At 41.7% G+C, this 26,080-nt stretch overlaps 1 protein-coding gene across 3 annotated transcripts in view; it reads left to right on the top strand.

The window, feature by feature from the left end:
* Positions 1-26,080, top strand: part of Bmper (BMP binding endothelial regulator) — a 254,962-nt gene that overhangs the window by 138,176 nt on the left and 90,706 nt on the right. For all 3 annotated transcript variants that reach the window (XM_021172558.1, XM_029481078.1, XM_029481077.1), the window contains exons 8-11: positions 1,806-1,915; positions 3,586-3,726; positions 5,636-5,740; positions 9,420-9,465. In XM_021172558.1, coding sequence (XP_021028217.1) covers positions 1,806-1,915; positions 3,586-3,726; positions 5,636-5,740; positions 9,420-9,465 — 402 coding nt within the window. The remainder of the gene's footprint in view (positions 1-1,805; positions 1,916-3,585; positions 3,727-5,635; positions 5,741-9,419; positions 9,466-26,080) is intronic.

A 26,080-nucleotide genomic window follows, 5' to 3' on the forward strand; every position in this document is an offset into this window, starting at 1 on the left:
GGAATAGAGACAGGTGATCACTGAAAGTGGCTTTCTACACTAGCCCAATCATTGACCTCTGGATACAAGTGAGAGAACATGCCATAAAATAGAGCTAAATCAAGAACAATACCTGATGTCAACCTATGGCATCCAAACATGCATGCACATACACATGTGCGCGCGCACACACACACACACACACACACACACACTTGCTTCTACACATATGCACTGTGCAGATACACTCATCCACAACACTTACATGCCCACTATACACACATATACAAGCCAAAAAAGCATAATGATTATGCTTATTTTTGTCTAATCATGGGATATTTTTTGGTTGTATGCTTTAACATTACCATTACAGATAAAGATCATGGCAGGGAACAGTGGTTGTGGATGCCATGTTTTGAGTGAAATCAGAGAGCCCAGAGTGATCACACCCAAGGTCATGAAAGCATCTATATATGAGATCCAAAGCATAGCTCACTGTAGTCTTCTGATGTCTGGCCAATGTTTTTCTCATGATGAGACCCAGTTGATTTAGAGCTGGGTCTGCTCTGAATCCTTGACCTTTCATAGAAGAAAACAAGTTTTTCTTACCTCCTATTAGTTCTATTTCCAACAACTGTAGTTGTAAAAACAGCATTTAATATGTCTATGGACATTCTGTGCCTACTGAAAAAGATTCCACCAGGCCCACAAATGCTGAATGTTAATCTTTTGTAAAAAGAAAGAGGAATGTGGCTATAAATTTGTTCAGTGAACATGAATTATTGGTTTTTAACTTAGTCTTTAATTAAAGTAACATTTCAGAGATGGTTGCACATTGTCTTGTGAGTAGAAACTCAAGTGGTGAAAGAAATAAATCAGAGCCTATTCTTTTTCTGGGAGTGTGTTGGCTCCTCTCTCACCAGTCCAGTTCTCACAGAAGCTGGATATGGCATGTGGACTTGCTGTCACCCTTTATGTCCCTTGAATTAAGCTTCCCTTTTATGCCTCTGTGTCATTTCTTTCCAGATCTTATATGCAAACCTATTTAGACTACTATAATAAAATATTGACCAGGTAACTTTCAAACAACATAAATGTATTTCTAGAACCTGGGAAGTCCAAGAACAGGGTTCCTACTGATTCTTTGAGGTTTTCTTCATAGTTTACTGATGTTTCTCTTGGTGTTCTTCAAACACCATGGGCGTAACAGAGGTGTTTCTGGGGTCTGTTACACAAAGATATTTTAGTGGGAATTCTGCCCTATGAACTATTCACCTCCCAAAGCTCTCCCCTGCTAATATTATTGCTTGGTGGTTAGGTGTCAGTGTCTGAGTTTTGTGGGAACACAATCATTCAGACCATATCAGATGCCACTTCACAATAGCCCTTAGTATATCTCAATTCTTTCTAACCACAGCCACTCTCTCATTGCTGCTACATTGGGAAATGACATTACTTGTTGTTTAAGGTACAGCAGAATTAGACTTAATGTCTAGAACTCACCATGTTGTGCTGAAATGAGCCTAACTCCATGTAAGCTTCACAAGGAAGCTTATAGCCACTGTGGTAAGAAGATAGTAACAGTTCATTGAATCTGTAAAGTTCATTATGGAATTAAATTTTAACACAATTGGCTTTCATGTTGATAATTTTTAGGGGCTTCCTGGTATACCTGACCCAAGGCTCTATTTTTGTATATCATATTTATCTGTTCATGTGAGATTGTTCCATGGCCCTGTGATGTAATTATTGATGACAAGACGGTAATGTGGGCTGCTTCTGGCTTTTGTCTTGCTTACATTGTACTTATTCTTGTTTCTCTATAGGTCAGAGAAAAGTATTCGACCTTCCCTTTGGGAGCTGCCTGTTTCGCAGTGATGTTTATGACAATGGAGCCTCATTTGTCTATGACAACTGCACAGTATGCACTTGCAAGGTAAGGGAGTTCTAGAGTCTGTGGCACTACCCAATGGGCTTAGATTACAGTAAAACTATAGGCAAATGTGATAGCAGTTTGCTTATCAGGAGGAACCATTGCTGGTGGCATCTGAAGAATATGCTCATACCCAAGGTTACAGAGAAGATCTGGAAGCCCGCCTAAGGATGCTCTACAATCAAATACAGAGGGCTGTGTTCTAGGGCTCTACCTGAGATGAATCCCGTAGCACACCTGGCAGTGAAAATAACTTTAATTGTATTCAAGAGAAGACAAAGGCCTGGTTTTACAGTTCTCTACAGAGATAAACCTGCTCAGTTTCAAAGCCCATGGAAACTCTAATGAGGTGATGCCTGAATTCCATGGTTTTCATGATCCTATGTTATATACACACAGCTATATATAAATGCATAGAAGCATCATCATCTCCATGCCTACAACATCACATCAACACTGAAATCTCACAGGCCACAGTTTTCTCATGGAAGCTGAAACTGAAACTTTGTTGAGACCTGTCACCTTCATGATTCTCCTGCTTGAGGGATAGCCCATTTGCCCACAGATGGGAGCTAATTATGCTATCATTTACATCATCTTGGGTTTTCAGGAAATCTAGGGCTTTGAGAGATAATCAAGCAGCGTGTCCCAGTCTTCCAGCAGAACTCGAAGGAATACTTTTCCTGAAATTGTCAGCGGCTTATCATAATATGGGCTCATAGACATTTTTGGGAAAGTTGATACTTGATGAGTCATGTATGTCTTAATTACTATTCTATTCCTGTGAAGAGGCACCACAAACAAGGTGACTCTTATAAAAGCATTTAATTTCACACTTCTTTAGTTTCAGAATGTTAGTCTGCTATCATCATGGAGGAAAGAAGATAGTTGAGAGCTAAACATTGTGAACTATAAGCAGCATAGAGAGGGAGGGGGGAAGGGAAGGAAATGGAGAGGGAGGGGTTGGAGGGAAGGAGAGATAGAGATGGAGAGAGAGAGAGAGAGAGAGAGAGAGAGAGAGAGAGAGAGAGAGAGAGAGAGAGAGAGAGCTTGGCAGAACCTTTTAAACCTCAAACCTTACCCCCAGTGATACACCTCCTCCAATACCACCACGGCCCCTAATACTTCTAATTTTTCTCAAACAGTTCATCAACTCAAAACTAAACACACAAATATATGAGTCTGGAGGGAGCATTTTTATTTAAACTACCACAGATGGGATTTGTTATATCAATACCCCCTTCTGTTTGTGTAGAGCTTCCCTCTCTAATAGACTCACTCACGGTTCTTTTTGATTTCTAAGGCAGGTCTGGGAAACCCAAACAACCTCTATTATGTAGAAAATGAAAGAAGGGCAGGAAGAATGGAATCTGTCATCCCATAATGATCTGGAATTTCTTGTCTCACCAAGGAAGTATGCTGGGGTCTTGAGCATGAAGTTAGAGGCCAGTAGAAGCAAGTCTGGGAGTGTGGCAAACCCACTCCTGCTATAGATATTAGTCAGGAAGCATATTTTGAAGTGGATGGAAAGCTTTTTGTATGACAGTAAAGCATGGTGCTAGGAGAGTTCGGCTTAGAGCCATTGTGGGTTATTAAAGGAGGACTGAGAAAGCTCTGTAGGAGAGGTGAACGTCATTTTTAATTTCTAGACTGCCTTGCCTTTGGGTCTCTAGGACTCAACAATGGTTTGTAAGAAGAAGTGCTCCCACCCTGGTGTCTGTAACAGTGATGAAGATGCCTGTTGTGAAGAATGTCTCCTACGGGTGCCCCCTGAAGATGTCAAAGTGTGCAAGTTCGGTAGCAAGATTTTCAGGGTATGTATGAAAGAAGTCATCACGATGTTATGAGCTTGTGGGAGCCATCAAAATGGCCATTAAAAAGCTCTGGACATAATTCAGATTATAATTTTGCATAATTCATACATTTAAAACCACACATGTATATTTAGTATATTAATTTACAAATGCATATATATATAATCAGAATATGGAAGATTCCAAATGTGTCAGTGTTATTGGTCTTTCTACATGTCATCAGCCAATGCCTGAAGCTCAGCTCAGCATGCCAAATGGCTGGTGTAGTTATGGTGCCCAAATGACTGAGAGCATACCATTTATTTGGGCATGCTAAGTATACCTTGTTAAGATCATGACCATGGCAAGATCCTGATGGATCTAAAACTTGGCGCTTTCAGCAAAATCTTATACATTTCATTTACAAAAAGGCTCAATTGGAAAGTGTTAAGATGAGGATGTTTACCATGGAAGTGACCAGTATATGTTCAAGAGTCTAACTCCAAGGTACTCAAAGGTTTGCTTACTGATCTTCCAACATCACCTGGCATGTGATCTATACTGTTTTATAGTGATCTTAAGTGGAAAGCTGTGTTGTAAGCATTTGGCTTCAGGAAGCAGGTGAAGGCTTTGTTCATTCTATCTCCTCTCTCCTATCAGCTATGGTTTCCTTAAAGATGAGGGAGACTTTGTACCAAAGATGTGCTTGATGATAGCCATGAGCACCTAGGCTCTTAATGCCATGTCAGAGTAGGAGTTCCGTCAGCGTCCCATTACTGACATGATTACAGAGAGGTCTGGGTTCTTATGGACCCTGCAAGAAAGAAGAAAATGCCTTACACCCATCAGGAGAGGGCGATGAAGCAAGTTTTCAGAGACACTCATGTAAAATACTCTTTATTCAAAGCTACCATTTGTACCCAGAGCACCAAGACAAAACAATAATGCTCCTCTCATTATAATGCTTTGAACAAAACACTTTCAAACCTCTTTCTAAAAAGATTTCTTTTAGCATCTGAAGTCTAGAGCACTTTACAGAGATTGTGAGCCCTGAAAATATTTGTCCATAAGTTCGATGCCTTTTACAGACAAATTCAGTTAGTTTTCTCTTACCTGAAAGGCAGCAGGGGGTTGGCAGCCCTTAACATATCTTCAAAAATTGAGAAAGGACAGGATGCACCAAAGATCTTGAATCTGTGTGCCCAGGAAGGAGCCTTCATCTTGTCTCTATATCTAACTCTGTTGTCTGATCGTTCAAACTTCAACACAGGTATGTATGTGTCCTGCCTGATGTGTTCTGACTGAGCTCTGACTGCACACTATAAATCTGACAAGGCCACTGCATTGGCCTTTCTCGCCAAGCAAGAGTCCAATCTATGTCTCAAAGTGCTATACTACATTTTGGGAGGAGAGTGTAAGCAAGAGTCATGTCTCTAGGGCTGGTCTGCCTGAGCTTTGTATGTTCATGGGTGCTCACCAGTTGTCTGCCTGGCCACTGAGAATTATTTGAATACCTTCCATTCTCTTCCTGACCTGGGTGGTTCAAGGGCAAGGCATAGCTGTCTAAGCATCTCAATTAACCGTGATGCCTTTTGTAGCAAGTATTTCAACTCCATTAATTGAAGGTTAGGATCTGCTCATGCATCATGTATAAAATTCAAATTTCCTTGTCTTCTGGGGTGAAAATTAAAACACCTGAGCACATGAGGGGCAAGATGTAGACATGACTTGCTACCCCCAGAAGAATGCTCTGTTTTTTGGGCCAAGATTTTCCTACCTTTAAAACAGTGTCTGAAACCTTCCCTAGCCATTGTGTTAGGTGGTCAGAGTCACCTGCCCTAGGCAGCTTAGTCATGCTCTCCTCAATGGAGAAACCTTAACCCACTTGCTCAGCTCTACCTGTCGTTCAATTCTCTGCTGTGTCCTGTAGGATGGAGAGATGTGGTCCTCAGTCAACTGCAGCATCTGTGCTTGTGTGAAGGGGAAGACAGAGTGTCGAAAGAAGCAGTGTGTTCCTGTCAGCAGCTGCCCACAGGTATGTAGGAAATTCGGCTTTATTTTTCTCTGTAACCTTGGGAAATGCGCGGCATATGCCATTTTCTGAAGACAACTGGGAATTCCCAAAGCTTACATATATACTGCAGGAGCTAAAGCCCGTTGTTCAGCTCCCTGATTCTTTCTTTCCATTCCTATTTGGAGTCTAGCCTTGTGTGACAAAACTCTTGTCTCCCTTGCTACTATCTTCCTGCTATTTATTGACATCTCTCAAACCTCTGTAAACACTTCTCCAGCTTCCTTGCCTAGACCTTGTTTTCTATTTTTGGGTTTTCAATTTAACATCATAACCACATTTTGCTTCTCCTTCCTTCTTTTTTTTTCTTCAAATCTCAGCCTTCCTCTCATAGCTATGGTAATATGATGTGGTTGTTTAATAGGAACGTCCCAAGGAGGATTTCCTTGCCTAGCAGAAGCCCCAACTCCTCTGCAGAAAATTCTGCTCTAGCCCTGCCTCCATTGTAGCCCCACATGGAAACAGCATCCTTATGGAAAGACCTCTTTTCAAAAACCCACAGCCCAGGCTTGAATAAAGCCACCATTATCTTCGGAAGCATGGGTTCCATTGAATTCACCTCAGCAACTTGAAACCTTTCAAGGCTTTGTACGTTTTGAGAAAATGTCAAACCTATTTAGTACCTTCCAGTGAATGAAGAAAACATATCCATATATTCAGAGCATGTCTTCTATTCTCTGTTATAGAAAGCTTTTAATTTTATTCACATCTGCTATTATTATAAACAAAAAGTTGCTGTTTTTACTTGAGTGCCAAATGAGGCACAAAAAAACAACAGCTGTTGCCGTTGCACAACTGAATTGGTGGGGAGGGGGGAGAAAAGGGAAAAAAAATCCCCTAATTAGTCTTGCTTTAAAAAGCCTCAGACATAAAACTGAAAACTTCCCATAAAAGAAAAAAAAAGTAGGTACAATAAGCAGACTTGAACTTGGGCTGCTTATAAATATTCATTGGGAAAAATGGAATCACATCATTTCTGCCAGTCCTCGGGGAACCCTCACTGCTAATGAACTCTCCCAGCACATGTTAGTAATAATGGGCTTCCTTATTCTACAAGACAAAACCGAGAAGTGGTGCCAACCTGGTGGCTGGAGTAACTCGCCTCAGCAGGCCACTGTGGGGTTTGCAGCTTAGCTTCTGCTCTACCACTTGTAGCTGGGTCGGTGGTTTCTGCTGCGAGGTCACAGCTCCTTATGTTGCCTGCTTCCCCCTAGTGATCTTACTGGGTGTGCTACACTCAGGCCAGGCATGTCAGTCCCTCCCAGGAAGGCCTCTGCCCAGCCCCCAGCCCTGTCCCCTCTGCCCTTGCTTCTCAGTGCCCTGACTTGGCTGGGCCCTCCAGGACCACCTTTCTGTTTCTAGGCATCTTTCCAACTTGGTTTCCCTCCTCACACTTCCCCTTCTCAGAGGCCAGCACAAGGTCTTTGGAAGATAGTTTAGCTCTACCATGAAATACCTTAAAAAGAAAAAACAGCAGCTTAGCAGTTTATTTCTCCTTCCCTACATTGATTAGGGAAATTTTTAAAAGAAAATTAGAAAAACTAGAAGGTCTCTGTGCAATCCACACACACTGTAACCTTTCCAGTTACACACTACCCCCCTTTTCAGAAGGAGCCTATGGTTGTAGTCACTATTTGCCCTCCTAGATAATTCCCAAAGCTCTGGGGGGAGGGGGACCCTCAGTACACTGTTTCTTAGATAGATACCATGAGTTTATATTGAAGCCATTTCTCTGGTCACAGAAATAACCTCACTCCCCTGAGACTGCTCCACTGAGGTAGGTGCTGAATAGACCCTTCTTCCAGACGAGGCTACAGATCATCCAGACAGCCCAGGCTCTCTGACTTCACAGTCTGTACTTTATTTTTTCCCTCACCTATTTACTAACAGGAGCAGTTTTACTGAACAAGGGAAATGGCTGTGTCTGGTGAGATATAGCTGCGGGGAATCTCCCAGTCTCCTTTGATTAGAAACATAGCTTTAACTCACACCATTCCAATGGGGCAACCTGCCTTGTCTGAGCCTCTGTGGAAATCATTCCATGGAGCTTGGCTGATCCTTGGTTTTGTCCTTGAGGAATTAAACGAGATCCCCTTTGGCATAAATTCTCAGCCTGTGGGTCAAGACCTCTTTGAAATGGGGGTGGGGTTGAATGACCCTTTCAGAGGGATTATATATCAGATACTATGCATATCAAATATTTACATTATGATTCATAACAGTAGCAAAATTACAGTTATGAAGTAGCAAGAAAAACTTTTATAGTTGGGGGTCACCACAACATGAAGAACTGTAATTAAGGGTTGTAGCGTCATCTATGGTATATAGAGTTTAGTATGTCATAGGAGGAGTAGTTGATGCAAGAAATGAATGAGACATGGCTTTAGTTCTTTGGTAGCAAAATGTCATGTGAAAAGCTAGTGTGATTATTTCTTTTGAAAATATTCAAACCTGCTCTGCAAACTGCTCACCAGTGGTGAGCAGAGACTGGGCTTTGGGTCTTTGTCCTGGGCTTGGGCCACATCTTAGTGCACTTTGCTTCCTTAGTTCTCTGTGGAAAGGGGGGTGAGGTCACATGTCCTTAGAGTGTCATTTTGAATTTCAAATGAGAGGAAGCAGGAGGCACGTACAGCAGTCTGTCCTGCAGACAGTTGAAAATGCATGTCTTGAAGAACTGTGGCTTAAAAAAAAAAATCTGTAGTAAAAGAACATGGCCTGCAGTGTCACATAAAAGGAAGTTAACTTTCTGTTTCTATCACGCTATGACACAAGTTTCTTCACCCCTGGAAGGGGAAATCCTCAGCTCAGAAAGAGTTCGCTCTTCTTGGTAACAAGGACTATCATATCATTAAGCCTTAAGGGATTGGCTCATTAGGTCCTCAGGAGCAACCCACTGTTAGGTCATGCAGGAAGTGTTGTTCCTGAAGTGTTCATCAGCTTCTGCTACATCTCTTTTTCCCTGTGATGAATCACTGAGTCAGAGATAAAGAAGGACCATTCTCTGGTACAGGTCTGGAGAATATGCGTTCTTCTTTAAAAAGTGAAAAGATATTTGACTAGGAAATGGCAGTGTATTTCGAAAGCAGAGAGAAAAAAAATGATTCAGTTCTACAGAGCTCACTGCTTTTTGCTTTGATTGTATAACAATGAGTTAGCATGCCTGGTACTGCAGGGGAGGAAGCTTCACTGAATCCGATCTGTGCTGTACCATGTCTGGAGCATGTGAGGGAGCACTTTAAGCTTGGGTTGCAGGATACCAGAGAGCTTTTCAGAGCAACAGCAGGAAGGAGGTCCTGATGGTATGGACAGAGTGTCAATGGTTTCCAGTTGTGTGTGTATGCACTTAGCTTGACTATCAATGAGAAAGCTGTGTCCAGCCTGTCTCCCTCTTCCTTCATGAGAAAAATCACACCATACTTTGAGGTATTCTGTTTCTAAGAGGACAAAACCAGAGAAACTTCTGAAGTGATTTTGCCTGGCCTGGACACGTGATGCATTTCACCACCATTCAGGCTGTCCAGTTCAAGTGCAATTTGGGGTGATTTCATTGGTTTATCTGGTGTTATACTTTGAAAAGAGATTTCTTCTCAGCAGACCATCTCTTAACATTAAATTTTTGGTTTCTTTTTTCCCTCCTGACCAGGGTAAAATTCTCAACAGAAAAGGATGCTGTCCTATTTGCACTGAAAGTAAGTTCATTCTCTGGGAAAATGTACTCATCATATTTGTTTAATGTTTTGTGATGATCAGGGAGACCTGGTGTAAATTTTCTATAGATTTAACTCTGTGAGTGTTAGATGGGCTCGTCCACGGTCCCACTGGTACCTGGTATCAGCTGCCATCCTCTCACAGAAGCTATATTGAAACCACCAGAATCTGCTATTAGGAGACCTCAGGAAGATACATGGATAGATAGAGTTTTAAAGAAGAACATCAGATAACTTAATGTGCATTTGAAACTGCTAATAGCATTTTCAGTCCTTGGGGCTAAGATAATGATGCTCAGTATAGCCATCCATCCATAATCTCTAGGGCGTTTACTTCTTCTTACACCATCAAAGAACTGCACTTCTTCCTCCCTCTCCCAACTCCTCATCCTTCCTCCTGGGCACATTTGATATTGTTGATGGCAATGAGCTTGCATCCTGATACTTTTAAACGAGTTCCTGGAGGTTCTATGAAATTGTTGTGACATTTGAGAGCTATCTGAGGCTGCCTTATTAATCTCAGGGACAGAGCTTTGTGCTGGCTTCACAGCAGCCCCGTATGGGGACTTGTGCCTACATCCATTAGGAAATCACCATGTCAGTCCCAAAGTTTACTTGACTTTGAGACAGCTTAATGTAGCATGCTATTGAAAGAATGGTGTTAGAAATACATTGTCAAGTTATTTCTGATACAAGGTGGTAGTATTAGCTGAGCCAGGAAATTAATTAAAAACTTTTTATGAGCCAGTTAGGATTAGAGTAGTGGACTTTTCTGGCATTTGGCAGCAGCTTTTTATGGGAACAGGTTTGTTTTTTTCATTTATCTGAAATCAAAGTTTATATTGCTCCAAGAAACCCTAGTTTTCTCCTCTTTGATTGTTTGATAACAAATATATAAATATATGTCATTTTATATCTATACAAAACTACATATGGAAAACTGTTATATGTTAATGTATTATATAAATACATAATTATTCTTGCCTAATATATATTATTACTTTTAAAGGTAGTCATGAAACTTTACAATGGATGAAACTGCTCATTGAATTAGCAAAAAATAAGTTATAGATTTAATAAAATAACCTTCCTTTGAAGATAATGAAGTCATAAACCAGCTCAAGGGAGGCCAGTCATGCATGACAGCAGATTCAGAAATTAATGCAGAAAGAAGCAGCAGTTATGATCAATCAGTCAGTGATTCAAAAGCACCTACTTGAATTATTCCCCTTAATTGTCTCCCAGAGACTCTCTCTTTATGGCTGGATCCGAGGCTACCTTCAACCTCATTCCCTTCTCTGTGCGCAGTCTCCACTGTGTACTGAGAACTTTTCAGCCACACCAGTGGACATGTTTGCATTTCTCTATAGAGTGTAGATAATGAAGCAGAGAGAGACTAGATGAAGTATGGACAGACCTCCCAGGAACTTCTGATATTTTGCAGTACACCTCTTTTTTCACTTGCATGGCACAGATGTATTATATCTTCTGATTCTCTGGCTATCAGCCTCATAAGAATATGGGCTTTGTGCAGAAACTACCTAAATCTTTAATTGCTCAAATGCTTAAGAGTCAAAATGGCGATTAGTGACATATTTACTAGATTGCATTAGTTTCTCTATTACGAGAGCAGCCTAGTGTAAGCTTAATGTAGATTTAATTCTATAGGTGTGAGATGCGCTTGTCCACCTTCATGCAGACATAAAGCTGGATTTTATTGGTTTGTCTATTACAAGCTAGATTTTCCTTATCTAGAAGTATGATGACTTATAAAAAAGTAAAAGAGAAAGTAGAAGACAAAGGAGGACAGCAGTTCTCAATCAGCCATATCAAGTGCTGTGTTGTATGAAACGTATGAGTGATCCATCCCTTCCATCACTCAGGGAGACAACCAGAGAAAGCCACCCAGCTGGAGGGGCACTGGGAGGCCATGGGCTGCACCTGCACCTGCAGGTCAGAGCTGGAAGCGTGCAGGCATGCGGTTCTCGGCACAAGTCTGAATGATATCATCAGATGGCTATTTCTCAATCTCCCCTGGTGTTCTTTCCATCTGTTTGCCCTCGCTTGCTCTCCAGCTGATCTTCCTTCTCTGCTGTAAAACACATTCTCCTTGGCAAGCCTCGTTTGTTCAGATTCAGTTCAGAGATGGGATAGCTTCCAATTTTTTAAAGCAATGCCCAGCTTTCCATAGTGCATCCAGGTAGACTTCTCCTGGTGTCCCTTAGCCACAGCCTAGAGACCTCCTACTGTGAAATTCCTTTGTTATTATATCTGAGATCTGGAATAAACCTTTGGGCTCATTCTTTCCTCTGCTTATTAGTTATAAAACGTCTTCTGGCATACAGGTTTCTAGAGGGAGAAACCAAGCCCAAAACTTTAAACAAAGGCTGGTGTTTTCTAAAACTAGCAGATTCCAGGGTTTTCAACCTTTGTTTTATTGACAATCTACCCCAGCTTGCTTTGTTTTAGCAATGCCCTGTGTATTGCAAAATATTTAGCAACAACCCTTCCCTCAAAGTGACAACCGATAATGTCCATAGACATTGCCAAGTGTCTCCTCGAGATCAACTAGTGATACTCCAAACAGGGACAGCCACACATATGAATGCAGAGACAAACAGCCAAGGGACAAACACTGATGGCTTACTTACTGTCAGTACCTGCTGATTCAGCATAATAGGAGGGGACAATGATGCTGCCCTTCTGCTAGCCTACAACCAAAAGGCCTTGAGGTTTATTGAACATGATTTTATATTTCTATTCTCTGGGTTTACATATAGTTATAAAGACATATCCTGGTGGCTTAAAAGTTGCTGTCATTGCTTAGAAGCGGGAAATAAAGTGCAGGCTACATTTAACAGTGTGACTAAGTTTACTTCTGCTTTCACTGCATATGATCACACTAATGCTTTGAATTATTCAACATCTATATATGTACATGTTTTATATACTTTGTAAGGAGGCAAGTCTATATACTTACATAAATACATATAAACACACATAAGTGAAATTGATGTGGCTCTCAAATCCTTGCCGATGCTTTTTGATTGTAAATGCAAAGTGAATGATGGGTCACTGATGCTCACTAAAATCCTGTGTAACTCCTTTCTGCCTGGGTTTGTCTTAGTTGAGTTTGGCATCTTTTTCCTTCACTAGAGGAAACAAAATAAATTGCTTGCAGTTTATTTTTTGCATGTGCCAGAGAGTTGCAAGTTGATTGCTGGGTAGGAAGCAGTCACAACGGTAAGAAACCACTGTGCTCTTCATATCAGAGCAACAGGTAAGGTGGATCTAAGGGTGTAATGGTGATTTTATTAACATGGGGAGTCCTCTTAGAGTCAGGCCCAAGGAAACTTTAAGAAGCATAGCTGCTTCTTAATAACTTGAGACATACCATTTTCCTTTCCAACAGAAAGAATTGAATTGGGTTTGGATGATTTACTTAAAGTAAAATATTTGAAGTGAGCTAAACAAACTTCATAAAACTTTTGGCAAAAGTGCTCTCTTGCCAAGGTATGAGGCCGTAGCTGGAAGGCAGTCTCTCTCTCTCTCTGCTTGGCTGGGTGTCATGTGACTGTGAGTTAGGTGCCAGGAAGTGTCAGAACTCAGGAGGACTACTTGGAGATTACTGTAGCATTTGGTTTATGTGAAATGCTCTTTTATAGTGTACTGGCAAATCATGGGTGGAATCTTGACCTCACCAACCCGCAGAGACCAGAATCAGATAAATTCTATGCTGGCTGCGGAGCTCTTTTCAAACTTGGAAGTAATACTTCAGTGTCAAAGTTTGCACTGATAAGTAGAGTGTGGGGGTGAGGTGGGATGGAGGCGTCAGGGCGGGGGGACTGAGAGATGGGTTGTGAAAGAAGTTAATCTCTTAACCAAGTCAGAGGCATCCAAACCCTTTAGGACAGTGTTTACCCACACCCCAGGTCTCACAGGTAACTTAAACCCTTTGTGTAGCCCCTTTATATAGCTCGTGCTCGCAGAGACACTGCCCAAACCCAAAATGCAAGCTTGTAGTTTTGAAACCCTGAAGCTGGTAGTGTCTACTGAGCACATATGTAGTCATGACTGAAATAACTTCCGCCACACACACATCCCATAAGTCACAGAAAACCCTGAGTTTCAGCAGGAGGTACACAGTCACCAGGTGACTCTTTTATGTCACCCTAAGTGGTTAGAGTCTAGCTGTATTTAGGACAGTGGGTCTGCACCAGCTTATCGTGAGCCCTGGGCCTGTTACCTGTACTCATGACAGCTAGCTGCAGAATTTGCCCCAGCTAGTTTTGTTGGCAAGTCTTTCTATTCTAAGCCCACTAGGATGCCTGATACTTTTTAATATGTGTAAATAAACAAAGCGAGTGTGTGGAGACAATAAAGGACAATAATTTAACTTTCTGAATAGTCAGGGGCACAAAGCACAATGGAAAAAAAATGACTGTGGAGCCAACCTATGAAAATTCTTCACCGAGAGAGCCTCTACAGATCAGCAATTCCGTGTTTAAAAAGGGCTTCTGGCCTCTGAAACTTAAGTTCTCTCAGCACTAGGAGTTTGTCCTTACCTCAGACAAGCAAGGGAATTTGACACTAGGCTCAGGAAACTTATGCAATAAAAATCTGTGGTGTTGATTTTAGCCCTGCCAGGGAGGTGTTAAGCTTAGTAGCCACTGAACTTTCTGCTAGTGCCTGTGGATCTGGCTCTGACACTTTCTGAACCTTGGCTGGCAGGCTGGTTGAAAGAGAAGCCCCACATGCCAACAGTGGGCCAGTAGAGAGCCCACACAGGAACAGCTGTAGGGAAATGAGTCCTTTGCTTTGCTGTGCTTTCTGTTCTAAGAGGTGCTATCATTTTACCTTGGTCTAGAGTGGAGGAGTGAGACTGAAGCTATTCTTTAAGAACTAGATCATCTTTAACCTCCATCTCTTGTTAAGTTCTTCAGGGTGAGCTGCATTGTATTACTTCTTGAGAGCAAACACAGTGTAGAAGCAGACAAGGCTGGCATAGTGCTTCTGGGTCTAAGGGTGAGTACTTGACAAGTACTCAGTAACTTAGTAGTTCATTAGTTAGTTAGCCATGATAACCACCATCATTAATGTCATCAACATAACTAGCCAACAGGACCAGCGATAGCAACAGCAGTAGACAACCTTTATTTATCATCATCTGCTATATATCCAAACTCTGTCATGGTTGTCCCATTTGATTTCATGTGAATCTCACAGCTATCTTTTGGCCAAGTAATGTCATTAGCTATAGTTTACAGCCAGGGAACTGAGATTGGTTTGGAGGTTGGAGATGGAGCCTGAGTTTCCTCTGTGCTGCCTGGCTGGCTCCAAAGACTGGGCTGTATGTAGTCTTTGTTCTTGGTTTCCTTGTCATTTAAAGTTTGATAAATAGTTGCAGCTAAGAAGGGGAAGGGAAGGTTTGAGGATTTTATAGTCCCTGGGAGTTATAGATTAGAAAAGAAATCATAAGAATGCCCTCCAGTGTAATAGCTTTCTCTCTTTTATCACTACCCTGGGATGACAGGATATCCCAGGCCCAGGCTCTCTTCTATCTTATAGTTGCTCCCCTATCTGCTTAAGGCAGAGTGGAGGTGGTTGTACCCTAAGCTTATCTTTTCATGTGTCCTCATATTTCCAGTCCCTCTACTCCATCATGGCAACTCAGAGGGGGATGTTTATATAGCCAAGTGAAAGTCTTGTTAAATCTTTTTAAATTAGGTATTTATTTCATTTACATTTCCAATGCCTTCCCAAAAGTCCCCCACCCACTCCCCCACCCACCCACTCCCACTTCTTGACCCTGGTGTTCCCCTGTACTGAGGCAGATAAAGTTTGCATGACCAATGGGCCTCTCTTTCCACTGATGGCCGACTAGGCCATCTTCTGATACATATGCAGCTAGAGACACGAGCTCNGGGGGTACTGGTTAGTTCATAATGTTGTTCCACCTATAGGGTTGCAGATCCCTTTAGCTCCTTGGTTACTTTCTCTAGCTCCTCCATTGGGGGCCCTGTGATCCATCCAATAGCTGACTGTGAGCATCCACTTCTGTGTTTGCTAGGTCCTCGCATAGTCTCACAAGAGACAGCTATATCTGGGTCCTTTCAGCTAAATCTTGCTAGTGTATGCAATGGTATTGGCATTTGGAGGCTGATTATGGGATGGATCCCCAGATATGGCAGTCTCTAGATGGTCCACCCTTTTGTCTCAGCTCCAAACTGTGTCTCTGTAACTCCTTCCATGGATGTTTTGTTCCCAATTCTAAGAAGGGGCAAAGTGTCCACACTTTGGTCTTCGTTCTTCTTGAGTTTCATGTGTTTAGCAAATTGTATCTTATATCTTGGGTATTCTAAGTTTCTGGACTAATATCCACTTATCAGTGAGTACATATTGTGAGTTCTTTTGTGATTGGGTTACCTCACTCAGGATGATGCCCTCCAGGTCCATCCATTTGCCTAGGAATTTCATAAATTCATTCNTTTTAATAGCTGAGTAGTACTCCATTGTGTAAATGTACNACATTTTCTGTATCCATTCCTCTGTTGAGGGGCATCTGGGTTCTTTCCAGCTTCTGGCTATTATAAATAAGGCTGCTATGAACATAGTGGAGCATGTGTCCTTCTTACCGTCTGGAACATCTTCTGGATATATGCCCAGGAGAGGTATTGCGGGATCCTCCAGTAGTACTATGTCCAATTTTCTGAGGAACCGCCAGACTGATTTCAGGAGTGGTTGTACAAGCTTGCAATCCCACCAACAATGGAGGAGTGTTCCTCTTTCTCCACATCCTTGCCAGCATCTGCTGTCACCTGAGTTTTTGCTAAATTTTTTTATACTAAGTAAACATGTGTATGTACATATATATGCATAAATATTCTACACCATTTTAAACTTGAAAGAACTCTGTATAACTTATAGTAAGGGTGGAAAGAGCAATGTTGCTTTCAAAGTTGCAGTTTAATTCATTTTTTTTTTTGTTTAGTGCCAGAAAATTGTGTGCATCTGTAGACTTTCCCTCTGGGTTCTTCCTTTCCAGTCCTCAATCGGGGAAACTGAGGCTCACAAGAAATACCCAGTAAGAGAGCTGGTATCAAACCTACACACCTTTCAAACCTCCTAATGTAGTACTTACACTATCTACAACCCTCCTTCAGATTTCATTTGGAAAGATACATGAAGATTATGATGAAGATGAAGATGATGATTCTGAGATACAGCATTATTAAATCATTGCATTAAAAGTACATCCTTATCTACATATAAATGGATGTTTTTCTATGGAGGCACATGTAAATTAATTTCACATTTGACATGACGTGCCCACACTGCCACCCTGAATCTTTAAAGGAATGCAAGTATCCAGTTGTGGCTGAATATACTTGAGACCTAGTACCCCCAAAATTACAGCTAAAGATCAAGACAAGTGAATAAGCTAAGCTCCAGATGGCACCTGAAAAACATGCTTCATGGAGCTCTCTGTGTGCTGAGCCCAGCTGAGGCAGGTTTGCACCTCTCTGAGGTCACATCTCCTACGAGTGAGATAAGACTAGAGAGGCTCAGCCTCCTGCTGGTGCCATTGCCCATGCTGCAGAGGAGCGGGGCTTATAGCACATACTGTCTACACATTTTGCTATTTAATTCTCAGGATGTGGAAGCTACCATCAGCTCCATCAATGAAAGGATATGAAGGCCAGAGAAGATAAACAGAGAGAAGTCAGCTCATACTGTAATCTGCTAGAACTTAGAACCCAAACTTTAAGCATAACTAACCCTGTGTTCTCTTTTGACGGTATGGTGATTCATGTTTTTGGAGGTATGCCTCTAAATACATGAGATTTACCAGTTTTCTTCTTTCACACATGACAAAGAATTCTGTTTGCAAGCTGTTGTGTCCATTCACCTTCAGAAACACTGTGTTTGGAAAGTTACCTTTTGTGTTATTTTATATCAGCTCTCATCTTTACAGATATCTGCCGAAATGGCTCACTGTATGCACAGTGTTTCTTGCTGGTATGCAGTTCATATTATTCATGCCCTTCCCCCCAGCCACCATCCCATCCTCTTCTGGGCTAGAGCATATCTTTACACACTGGATCTGTCCTTTTGACATCTTGCCTCCTCTTGTGCACACCCACAATCACCTCGACACTCTACCTGTAGGTTCTATCTCATTCTCGTGTCAGTATTATCCAAATTTTGATTAAAAAATAGTATTTTTATTAATTATTTGATAATTCCATGCAATCTATTTTGAACATATTCTTTCCCCAACTCCTCCCATTATAATCCTTTACACTCCTACCCCTTCCTACCAAAGTTTGACTTTCAACTTTTTCTCTTCCCCCCTCCCTCCCTCCCTTTCTCCCTCCCTCCCTCCCTCCCTCCCTCCCTTCCTCCCTCCTTTCCTTCTTTTCTTCCTTTTTTTCTCTCTTTCTTTGTGCTTCTTCCCCACTGAGTACAGTTTGTGTTACCCACCTGGTCTCAGCTGGTTTAGAGAGAAGGGGCTTCCCTGAGTAAGATGGACATTTCACTAAAGAAAACTAACCCTTCTTTTCCCAGCAGCTATCAGCTGCCCATGGCTCTTCACCTAGTGGTGATACTCCAGGCCTACTTCAGCACTTCATGATGGGATAGTATCTGGCTTGAGCTTGTTTGCGGCAGCTTGGGCTTGCAGTCACAACTACTATAACTTAGTATGTGTAACTTCCTGTTGAATCTGGAAAACACTGTTTCTATCTATGGCCCTGCCTCTTACAGTCTTTACCACCACTCTTCCACATAGCTCCTAGAGTCTTCATGTGGAAAAGTGTGATATGTTTGTCCTAGTCCAGAGTGAGGACTCTAGTTTTTTATTCTCTGCACATTGACCAGTCGTGGGTCTCTGTGTCCATTCCCATCTGCTTCAAGGGGAACCTTCTCTTATGACGGTTGGGAGATGGTCTGATCTATGGATATCGGATGACATTAAGAATTATTTCAATATTAAGTCCATTTAGTGGAATAAAAGTATTGGATTCTCCCCTCTGGCCTATGACCTGTAGAGTCACAGTTTTTTGCCTCCTTAAGCAACGATGGGTTCTAGCTCATGAAACAAGCCTTGCGTCTAATAGAGAAAGTGATTGGTTACCTCCACAATGTCTGTGCTGGTATAGTAACTGTGGGCATATCTTGTCAGGCTAGTTGCTATTGTAGTTTACAGAGTTCATAGATGGGTGAGATGGATGATTATACTTCTCATTTGATAGTATGTGGTACTTTACAGCACCGTGAAAGTTAGTCACTGGGGATAAAATTCCAGCTGGGCTTCTCCATGTTCTGTGAGTGAAATAGCGGACCTTAGTATTTATCCTTCCCAGGGAGTAATTCTTGTAAGTACTGCACTTGAATTGAATTCACAGTTGCTACCTTTGGTTCCCTAGATTATCTGAGTTAGGAGTTGGTTGCAGGGGCTTGTGGCTGTTTCCAAGCACTGTTGATTGACTGAATTCTGGCCTCCACATTCGCCCAGCTGTGCAGGTTTGGAGACTCAAGGCTGTTTCTCATATTTCTGGCATTTCTCTCCCCTGTTGCTAATCAGTCATCAACTCTAGTTGATTGCCTCTTTATGCTGTTTTCCTAATAAATAATTTCCTTTTTATTCCCACGGTGGTTGTACCCTCATCCTGTTGTTTTCTACTAACCCCCATCCCTGTCCCTTCAGTTCTTTATCTACACCACTTCAGAACCCAAATGCATCCATCATGAAAACTAGACCACCTTCCTTCATAGCTGAGCTTCCCAAGGTTTGTGTTGTAAACCCCCTGGCATTGAGGAATAGTCCTGAGTAACACCTCCAATGCAGACTCTCTAACTTCATATGTTCAGTTCACACTGAGTGAAACAGCCACAAGACATGTTTCCTCACTGCCAAACTCAGTGGGCACTGCACGCTTACAGGAGGATGGGCAAGTACAGAGCATCCCCAACTGGTCTTGCAGAGCTTTTAACGTTTTACTCATTGTGATGATCCAACAGGCAGGATTAATGTTTTGTAGGAAAGACATTAAGAAATGTTGATTCTTTGTCATATATTTAAACTTTCCAGACTGGCAATGAATTGCAGGCCAATTTATTTACACAGTATGAGTGTCTCATGTTCCCTGAAGCAAGTCCTTGCTCCAGACAGATCTGTCTCCCACTCTTCTGGTACAAGCTGCTTCCTTCCTTTGTTTGTCTTTTATTGGCATTCTTCCTGTAGCCTAGAAGTCTAGCTCCACTCTGGAGTCCCTAATCTACATTTTCTGTCTTTTATGGAGGGACTCAATTCATTATACTCTCACCAGCTATGTACTTCATATCCTCTTATAGTTTTGCTCACCATCAGAAAAGTGATGCTCACTATAATGTGAGCAGCTCTGTTCTTGGCATCTTTCAGTGAATCGGTACTGCAGTAGCTTTAGGTAAACAAACCTATGTTACATAAGGAGTTTGTGTCTGCTGTGTTAGCCACTAAGTGGCAAGGTAAGATGGGGTTTCAAATACAGAACTCTCTCCAAAGGTCCTTAACATTTTAAGTCTAGACAATAAGTTAATTTAGAGATGTGATATTTATCTCCTCAGTCCAGATGCACAGCTCCACTATAAAAAGAACTATGTAAAGAGAGAAGATAATGTTAGGTCAACTTGTGAGTAGCAGGAATAGTAAGTATTTCTACAACAAGCTTAGTCTTTAGACCCAGCACTTGGGAGGCAGATCTCTTTAAGTTCAAGGCCACCCTCATCTATAGAGTGAGTTCCAGGACAGCCCGAGACCCTGTCTCAAAAGGAAACAGACAACAAAAACTGTTGAAGGTGCAGAACATTTTTTGTTGTTGTTTGGTCACTTATCTTCATCTGTTATTCATGGGGACAGTGAGTGACCTTAGTTATATTGCAGACTTTCCTAAGTATATGGCATGAAATAAACAATTACTTAGTGAAAACGCAAAAAAGCAAGGGAAGAAGAAAGAAGGAAAGAAAGAAAGAAAGGAAGAAAGAAAGAAAGAAAGAAAGAAAGAAAGGAAAGAAGGAAGAAAGGAAGAAAGGAAGAAAGGAAGGGAGGAAGAAAGGAGGGAGGGAGGGAGGAAGAAAGGAAGGAGGGAGGGAGGGAGGGAGGGAAATATTTTGAGTTTTTTACATTCTGGAAAACAGAGATAAACTGCTGAAACTGACCTTAAATTTTAGACCTTGAAGTTGGGGATATGAAATAGGAACACATTAAATAAGAGGACCATGTGCTGGATTTTGTAACTGACTTTAAGTAGATTTTTTTTTCCAAGATAGATAGGGTTTCTCTGTATAGCCTTGAGTGTCCTGGAACTCACTCTGTAGATCAGGCTGGCCTTGAACTCAGAAATCTGCCTGCCTCTGCCTCCCAAGTGCTGGGATTAAAGGCATACGCCACCACTGCCCCGCTTAAATATATATTCCTAATTGATTATCAGGCTTGAGCCATTGATCAGTCTTAAGAGCCTCTATATCCCAGGATTGCAGGAAATAATAGAAAAGAACCTGCCAACTTCTGCAGGGTCAGACCATGCTCCCCCCGCTCCTGCCGACCTGCCAGACCACAAGCATTTACAAGATGCCAATACAGTAATTTCAGAGCCAATTGATAATGATAAAAACTTTATCCCAATAATCTAACCTTCTAATACCACAACTACTTGTGGCTGGTAATGCTGTGCGGATTGACATCTGAAGCCATCTTCCTTCTGCTTCTCTCTGAGAAACTCCCTGTTTCTGCAACTCTTAGCTCCACCTCCCTTTTCCCTGTCCAATCACAGGCCTCTCCGTGCCCTATTGTAATTGGACAGGGAAAATCCTGCAACATCCTAGAGGCTGTTTTCCTAGGAAAAATGTTGACACATTTTTTTCCCATTAAGAGTCTCGAAACACCCCCCCCCCAAAAAAAAAAAAAGAGTCATCAGTAACATCTTTGAGATGCTGCAGTGTATATGCTCTAAGTAGAGACATAAGTGGGGGAAGGTTCTGGCCTTGGACAGAAGATTCTAGATTCTGTCTGTAGTGCTATTGGCTGAGAGACCATGGGCCAAGACACCTTCTACAAACTCACTACTAATAAATTAATGTAATAATACAAGTTGTATAGAGACATGGTAAGGAAGAAAAGAGACATAAAAATACAGAACACCTCTGACATGACACTTGATATAAGCAGCTTGGATTAGGTGCTTTGGATGGTGCTAAGTTATTAGTTTCCAGTGGATGCTATAGCAAAATTCCACAAAAATCATAGCTTAACATCACTAATTATCTTGCACACTCTAGAGTTCAAAGTCAGGAATAGGTTTCACTGGGCTCAAATCAAGGCACTAACAAGGCTGTGTTCCTTGTACAGTCTCAGGCAGAGAGTCATTTTATTGCCTTTCGCAGATTCTAAAGTACCTGCATCATTTGGCCCTTGGCGGCTTCTTCCTCCATCTTCAAAGTCATGGCTGGTTCCATTCTTCTCATGCAAATGTAGGATGCCAAGTCCCTGCCTTCCTGGTCAATGAAGAGAATTGCAAATTGCGTTGTTTTTTTTTTTGTTGTTGTTATCCAATATCACATGCACTGGTTTTGGGCATTGGGGGCTGGTGTTCTTTGAGGAAGCATGATTGGCCTGTCACACTTGGTCAATGTAGGGATAGAATTAAGCTCTCTTATTCTATGTCCGTGATTCTGAGTCAGTTTCGTGGTTCTGAAAATGCTTCTCAATGGGGTACATGTCCATTCAGCTGAAGAAATTAGTTTCTCAAAGGGAGAGGAGTTGCTGTCCACCCCTGAGCACTAGACCAACAAACTGGGATCCCTGGGTGATTTTCTCAGCACCAACTATAATTCCCCTTTCTGTTCTCCCTAATAGTGCATTTGTTCTTAATGTATTCATAAATAACTTGTTTAAGGAATTAAACAAGCTCCACTGGCTACCTGCCATGTGTTGTCACTAGTATTTATTTAAGTAAACTCAGTGTAGGCAAATTCTTGTAGCCAAATATATTGTTTAATTAGCCCATTTTCAACAAATGTTTGTTGATACTTGATAAGTAGTATGCCTTACATTGCTTCAATACAAGTAATGTATATACAGGTATGCATTTAGAGGCTCAGTGTGGCAGTGGGCTTTCTGGTCACTGAGAGGTAAACATGAAATGCATATGTAAGGAGTTCAAGGCCAGACTCAGGCACTATGAATACATTATAACCATCAGGTGGGTAAAAAATGAATAAGCATTGTCAGGGAGATGGATCAGTTGATACCCTATAACCTTGAGAACCTAATTTGGATTTGCAGAGCATGAGTCAAAACCTGTCCTCGTGTCCAAGCACTGGGGACACGGAGATAGAACAGGGATTGTGGCCAGCCAGTCAGCCTACTCTGGGTTCAAATAGAGACTCTGTATGGTAAAGATCAGTTTTGCTCTTTAAATTTAGTAGAAAGAATTGACAGTGGCTGAGGTGGTCATGGGGGATGTTGCTGGGAGAGATGGAATTAAAGCCATAGAGCTAAGACATGTGTATATGTATGTGTGTATTATGTATGTATGTATGCATGTGTACATTTGCATTTGTCTAAGGATATGAGTGTACACAGGTTCCTGTGTGCATGTACACAAGCAGGCATGCACATGTGTGTGAACTGTGAGGTCTTTGGTAGAACAGGATGAGTCCAGGGGCAGGTGGGAGGCATTAGGCTATACTAGATAGGTCTAGAATGGTAGCTGTGGCTTGGTATCTGAAATCAGTTTAGATTTGTTCTTTGAAGTTAGGAAGAACATTGGTGAGTATGTGAAGTGATGGACATATGGGAAAACAAATTACCACAATACAAAATTTCTATGTAACTTAAAAAAAAAATGGGGCTTTTTCTTTCTAATGCAGACCAGTTGCTGTCTCTGATGGGTTACACACTGGCAGGAACAGAGAGACTACCTTGTTCTATGTGCCACCCCTTCGAGTAAAGTTAGAGGAAATGTGAATGCTTACAGGTATCCAGCTGCCACCTGGTGGAGCATCTGTTGCCTCCCCAAAGTCTCGCAGGCTAACAGCTGTCACCGACACCTTGTGCAAAGCCAGAGCTCCTGAATGTAGAAGACACTCAGGGCCTGCTTTTTAACCAGACTATCAGTGTCAGAAGCCACCTCAGTGAATAGCAGCTGGCTCGTGTCTCAGGCAGTATTTCTAATCCCAGCCTTTCCTGCTTTTTACCTAAGACTTGGCATCAAACGACTCTCACCCTGCTAAGGTCCCAAAAGCTCAGCATGACTCAGTGACCCAGAGTCCCAAAGGACCTGTTTCCCTTAAGTTTGTGCTGAGAAAGGTTTAAATCCATGTTTATGTGTGTTGTGCCCTGTGGTTAGGACGCCACTCCAGAAAGGTGTTGATCCATGTAGTGACTGGAGAGGCCTCCCTCTCTGGAGCAGTAATGGACTGAGACTGAAAATCCTCTTCTGGATTTTCAAAGGAAAACATAACTTGAATGACTGGGGAAATCTTATGACATGTTAAGTGAAATATAGGAAGTAAAATTTCATGTTCAGGATTGTCTTAACTCTGTTAAAAAACACACACACACACAACCACCATGAACTGTAGACCAGGCATATTTCTTGGAGGCAGAAATATAAAGGGACTTTTGCTTCTTTCTCTCACTTTTCCTGTTTTGTTTTGTTGTTTGGGGGAAAGGGCTACTCAAGTCCACACAGTTTTTCTCAGTTTTGTCTCTGTGGTTTGGGATTCTACAGTTCTTATTTTGTCTTTGACAGATGGTTTGAGAATGATCACTGCTCTCAAAGAAAAGGCATTTCATTAAAATAGGTGTACCTGAGGCAAAATTTAAAAATCTGAGGCAGTTAAGAGACAAGCATTGGAACCGAGTGTTGAGAAGCAGTGACCTTAGTAAGTGTGTGATGGTAATGTGATGTGTGCAAATGGAGGAATCTTAGATTTTTAAAGCCAACATTCCTTCCTGAAAGTACATAAGAAATGAAAGTGTAAATAATATTGTCATAAAAAAGAAATTACCACATGTAGTCCTATTGCCTAAGCAAAAACAAAAATCAAAAACCAAAAAAAAAAAAAAAAATGAAAAAGGCCAAAATTCTAATATTTGAATTTTTCAACTTCTGATCTATTTTTCTCTAGACATATGCATTTATTTGCACTTATTGAAAAGAAAAACAAAAGAAAAACTGAGATCCAAAGACTTGACTTAAAGATTGGCCCACAATGTGCCATGGAGGGAAACTGATAAATCCTTCTCTGCGTCTTCAAGGCGCATCCAAACATGTTGTTTCTACGGTTCCCTCTTCATCGCTCTAACCACCAGGCCAAGCTCTCCAGAACGGTGTGACCAGACATCTGGAAAGCTTGGATGGCTGTGCGTTTCATTGGCTCTCCTGAAAATAGCTGGGAGGTTCCACTGCTCACTTTGGTTCCCAGAGTATTATCTGGACGCCTTCTTTCCCAGGCAGGCAGGTTTCTGTCACGCTGACAGTCTTGTTCTCGGCACTCTACAGCACACATGTTCTCTGGCTCCTTTGGGATCTGGCATGGAGACCTTTGGGTGCCAGAAACAGGGGCCAAAGTTTCACAATGACTTCAGCCCATGATGTCCATGTCCCCACGTGTAACACATCACTCTCAAGCCCTCTCAGAGTCCTGAAATTTTGTTGGCTGCTTCTATATTGCAGTCACACAGAAAAAAAGCATACCAACTTCCAAACTCTTCTCTCCCACAAATTAAAGACTTTTGAAAAATATCTCTCCTGACAGCCCTGTTCACACACAATTTCCACTTTCTGGGTCTCTTCTGGATAGCCTTCATTGCTTCTCATGCAGCCAAGAGCAAACTCAAGCTTCCTGAGGCCAGATTAGGGCAGTTCAGTTTCTGTTACGTCTTTCAGGATTTGCTTTGTCAAATAATTGGTTTTATCTATGAGTGCCCACACTTTATTATTAAAGGCAGAAGAAAACAGAAACAAAACAAAACTAGAAAAACATATGGAAGAAAAAAGGCTTATTTGTGGCTCCATCAAGAAGTTAAGATTGTTTGGTGTGTGTGTGTGTGTGTGTGTGTATGTGTGTGTGTGTAAGAGTGTGTAAGATAGCTCTGATTACCCTACAAACAAAGAACAAATCCAGGTTGCTGGTTTTCACTCACCATGACAAAAACATTTCCTTAATCATAAGTACCATACACAAACGTTTTCAATGATTAGATGAAAATCTCTGTTTAGGCATCTATTGGGATGTTCTTAACTGTTTGATGTTCAGAAAGAATCTGTCATTTTTCTGATGACTCATCCATTGTTAGTAGGCATGTGTACTGGCCATTTTTGTGTCAACTTGACACAGCTGGAGTTATCACAGAGAAAGGAGCTTCAGTTGAGAAAATGCCTCCATGAGATCCAACTGTAAGGCATTTTCTCAATTAGTGATCAAGGGGGAAAGGCCCCTTGTGGGTGGGACCATCNCTGGGCTGGTAGTCTTGGGTTCTATAAGAGAGNAGGCTGAGCAAGCCAGGGGAGGCAAGCCAGTAAAGAACATCCCTCCATGGCCTCTGCAT

Source organism: Mus caroli, chromosome 9 (assembly GCF_900094665.2).
Source record: "Mus caroli chromosome 9, CAROLI_EIJ_v1.1, whole genome shotgun sequence".
Classification (NCBI taxonomy): domain Eukaryota; kingdom Metazoa; phylum Chordata; class Mammalia; order Rodentia; family Muridae; genus Mus; species Mus caroli.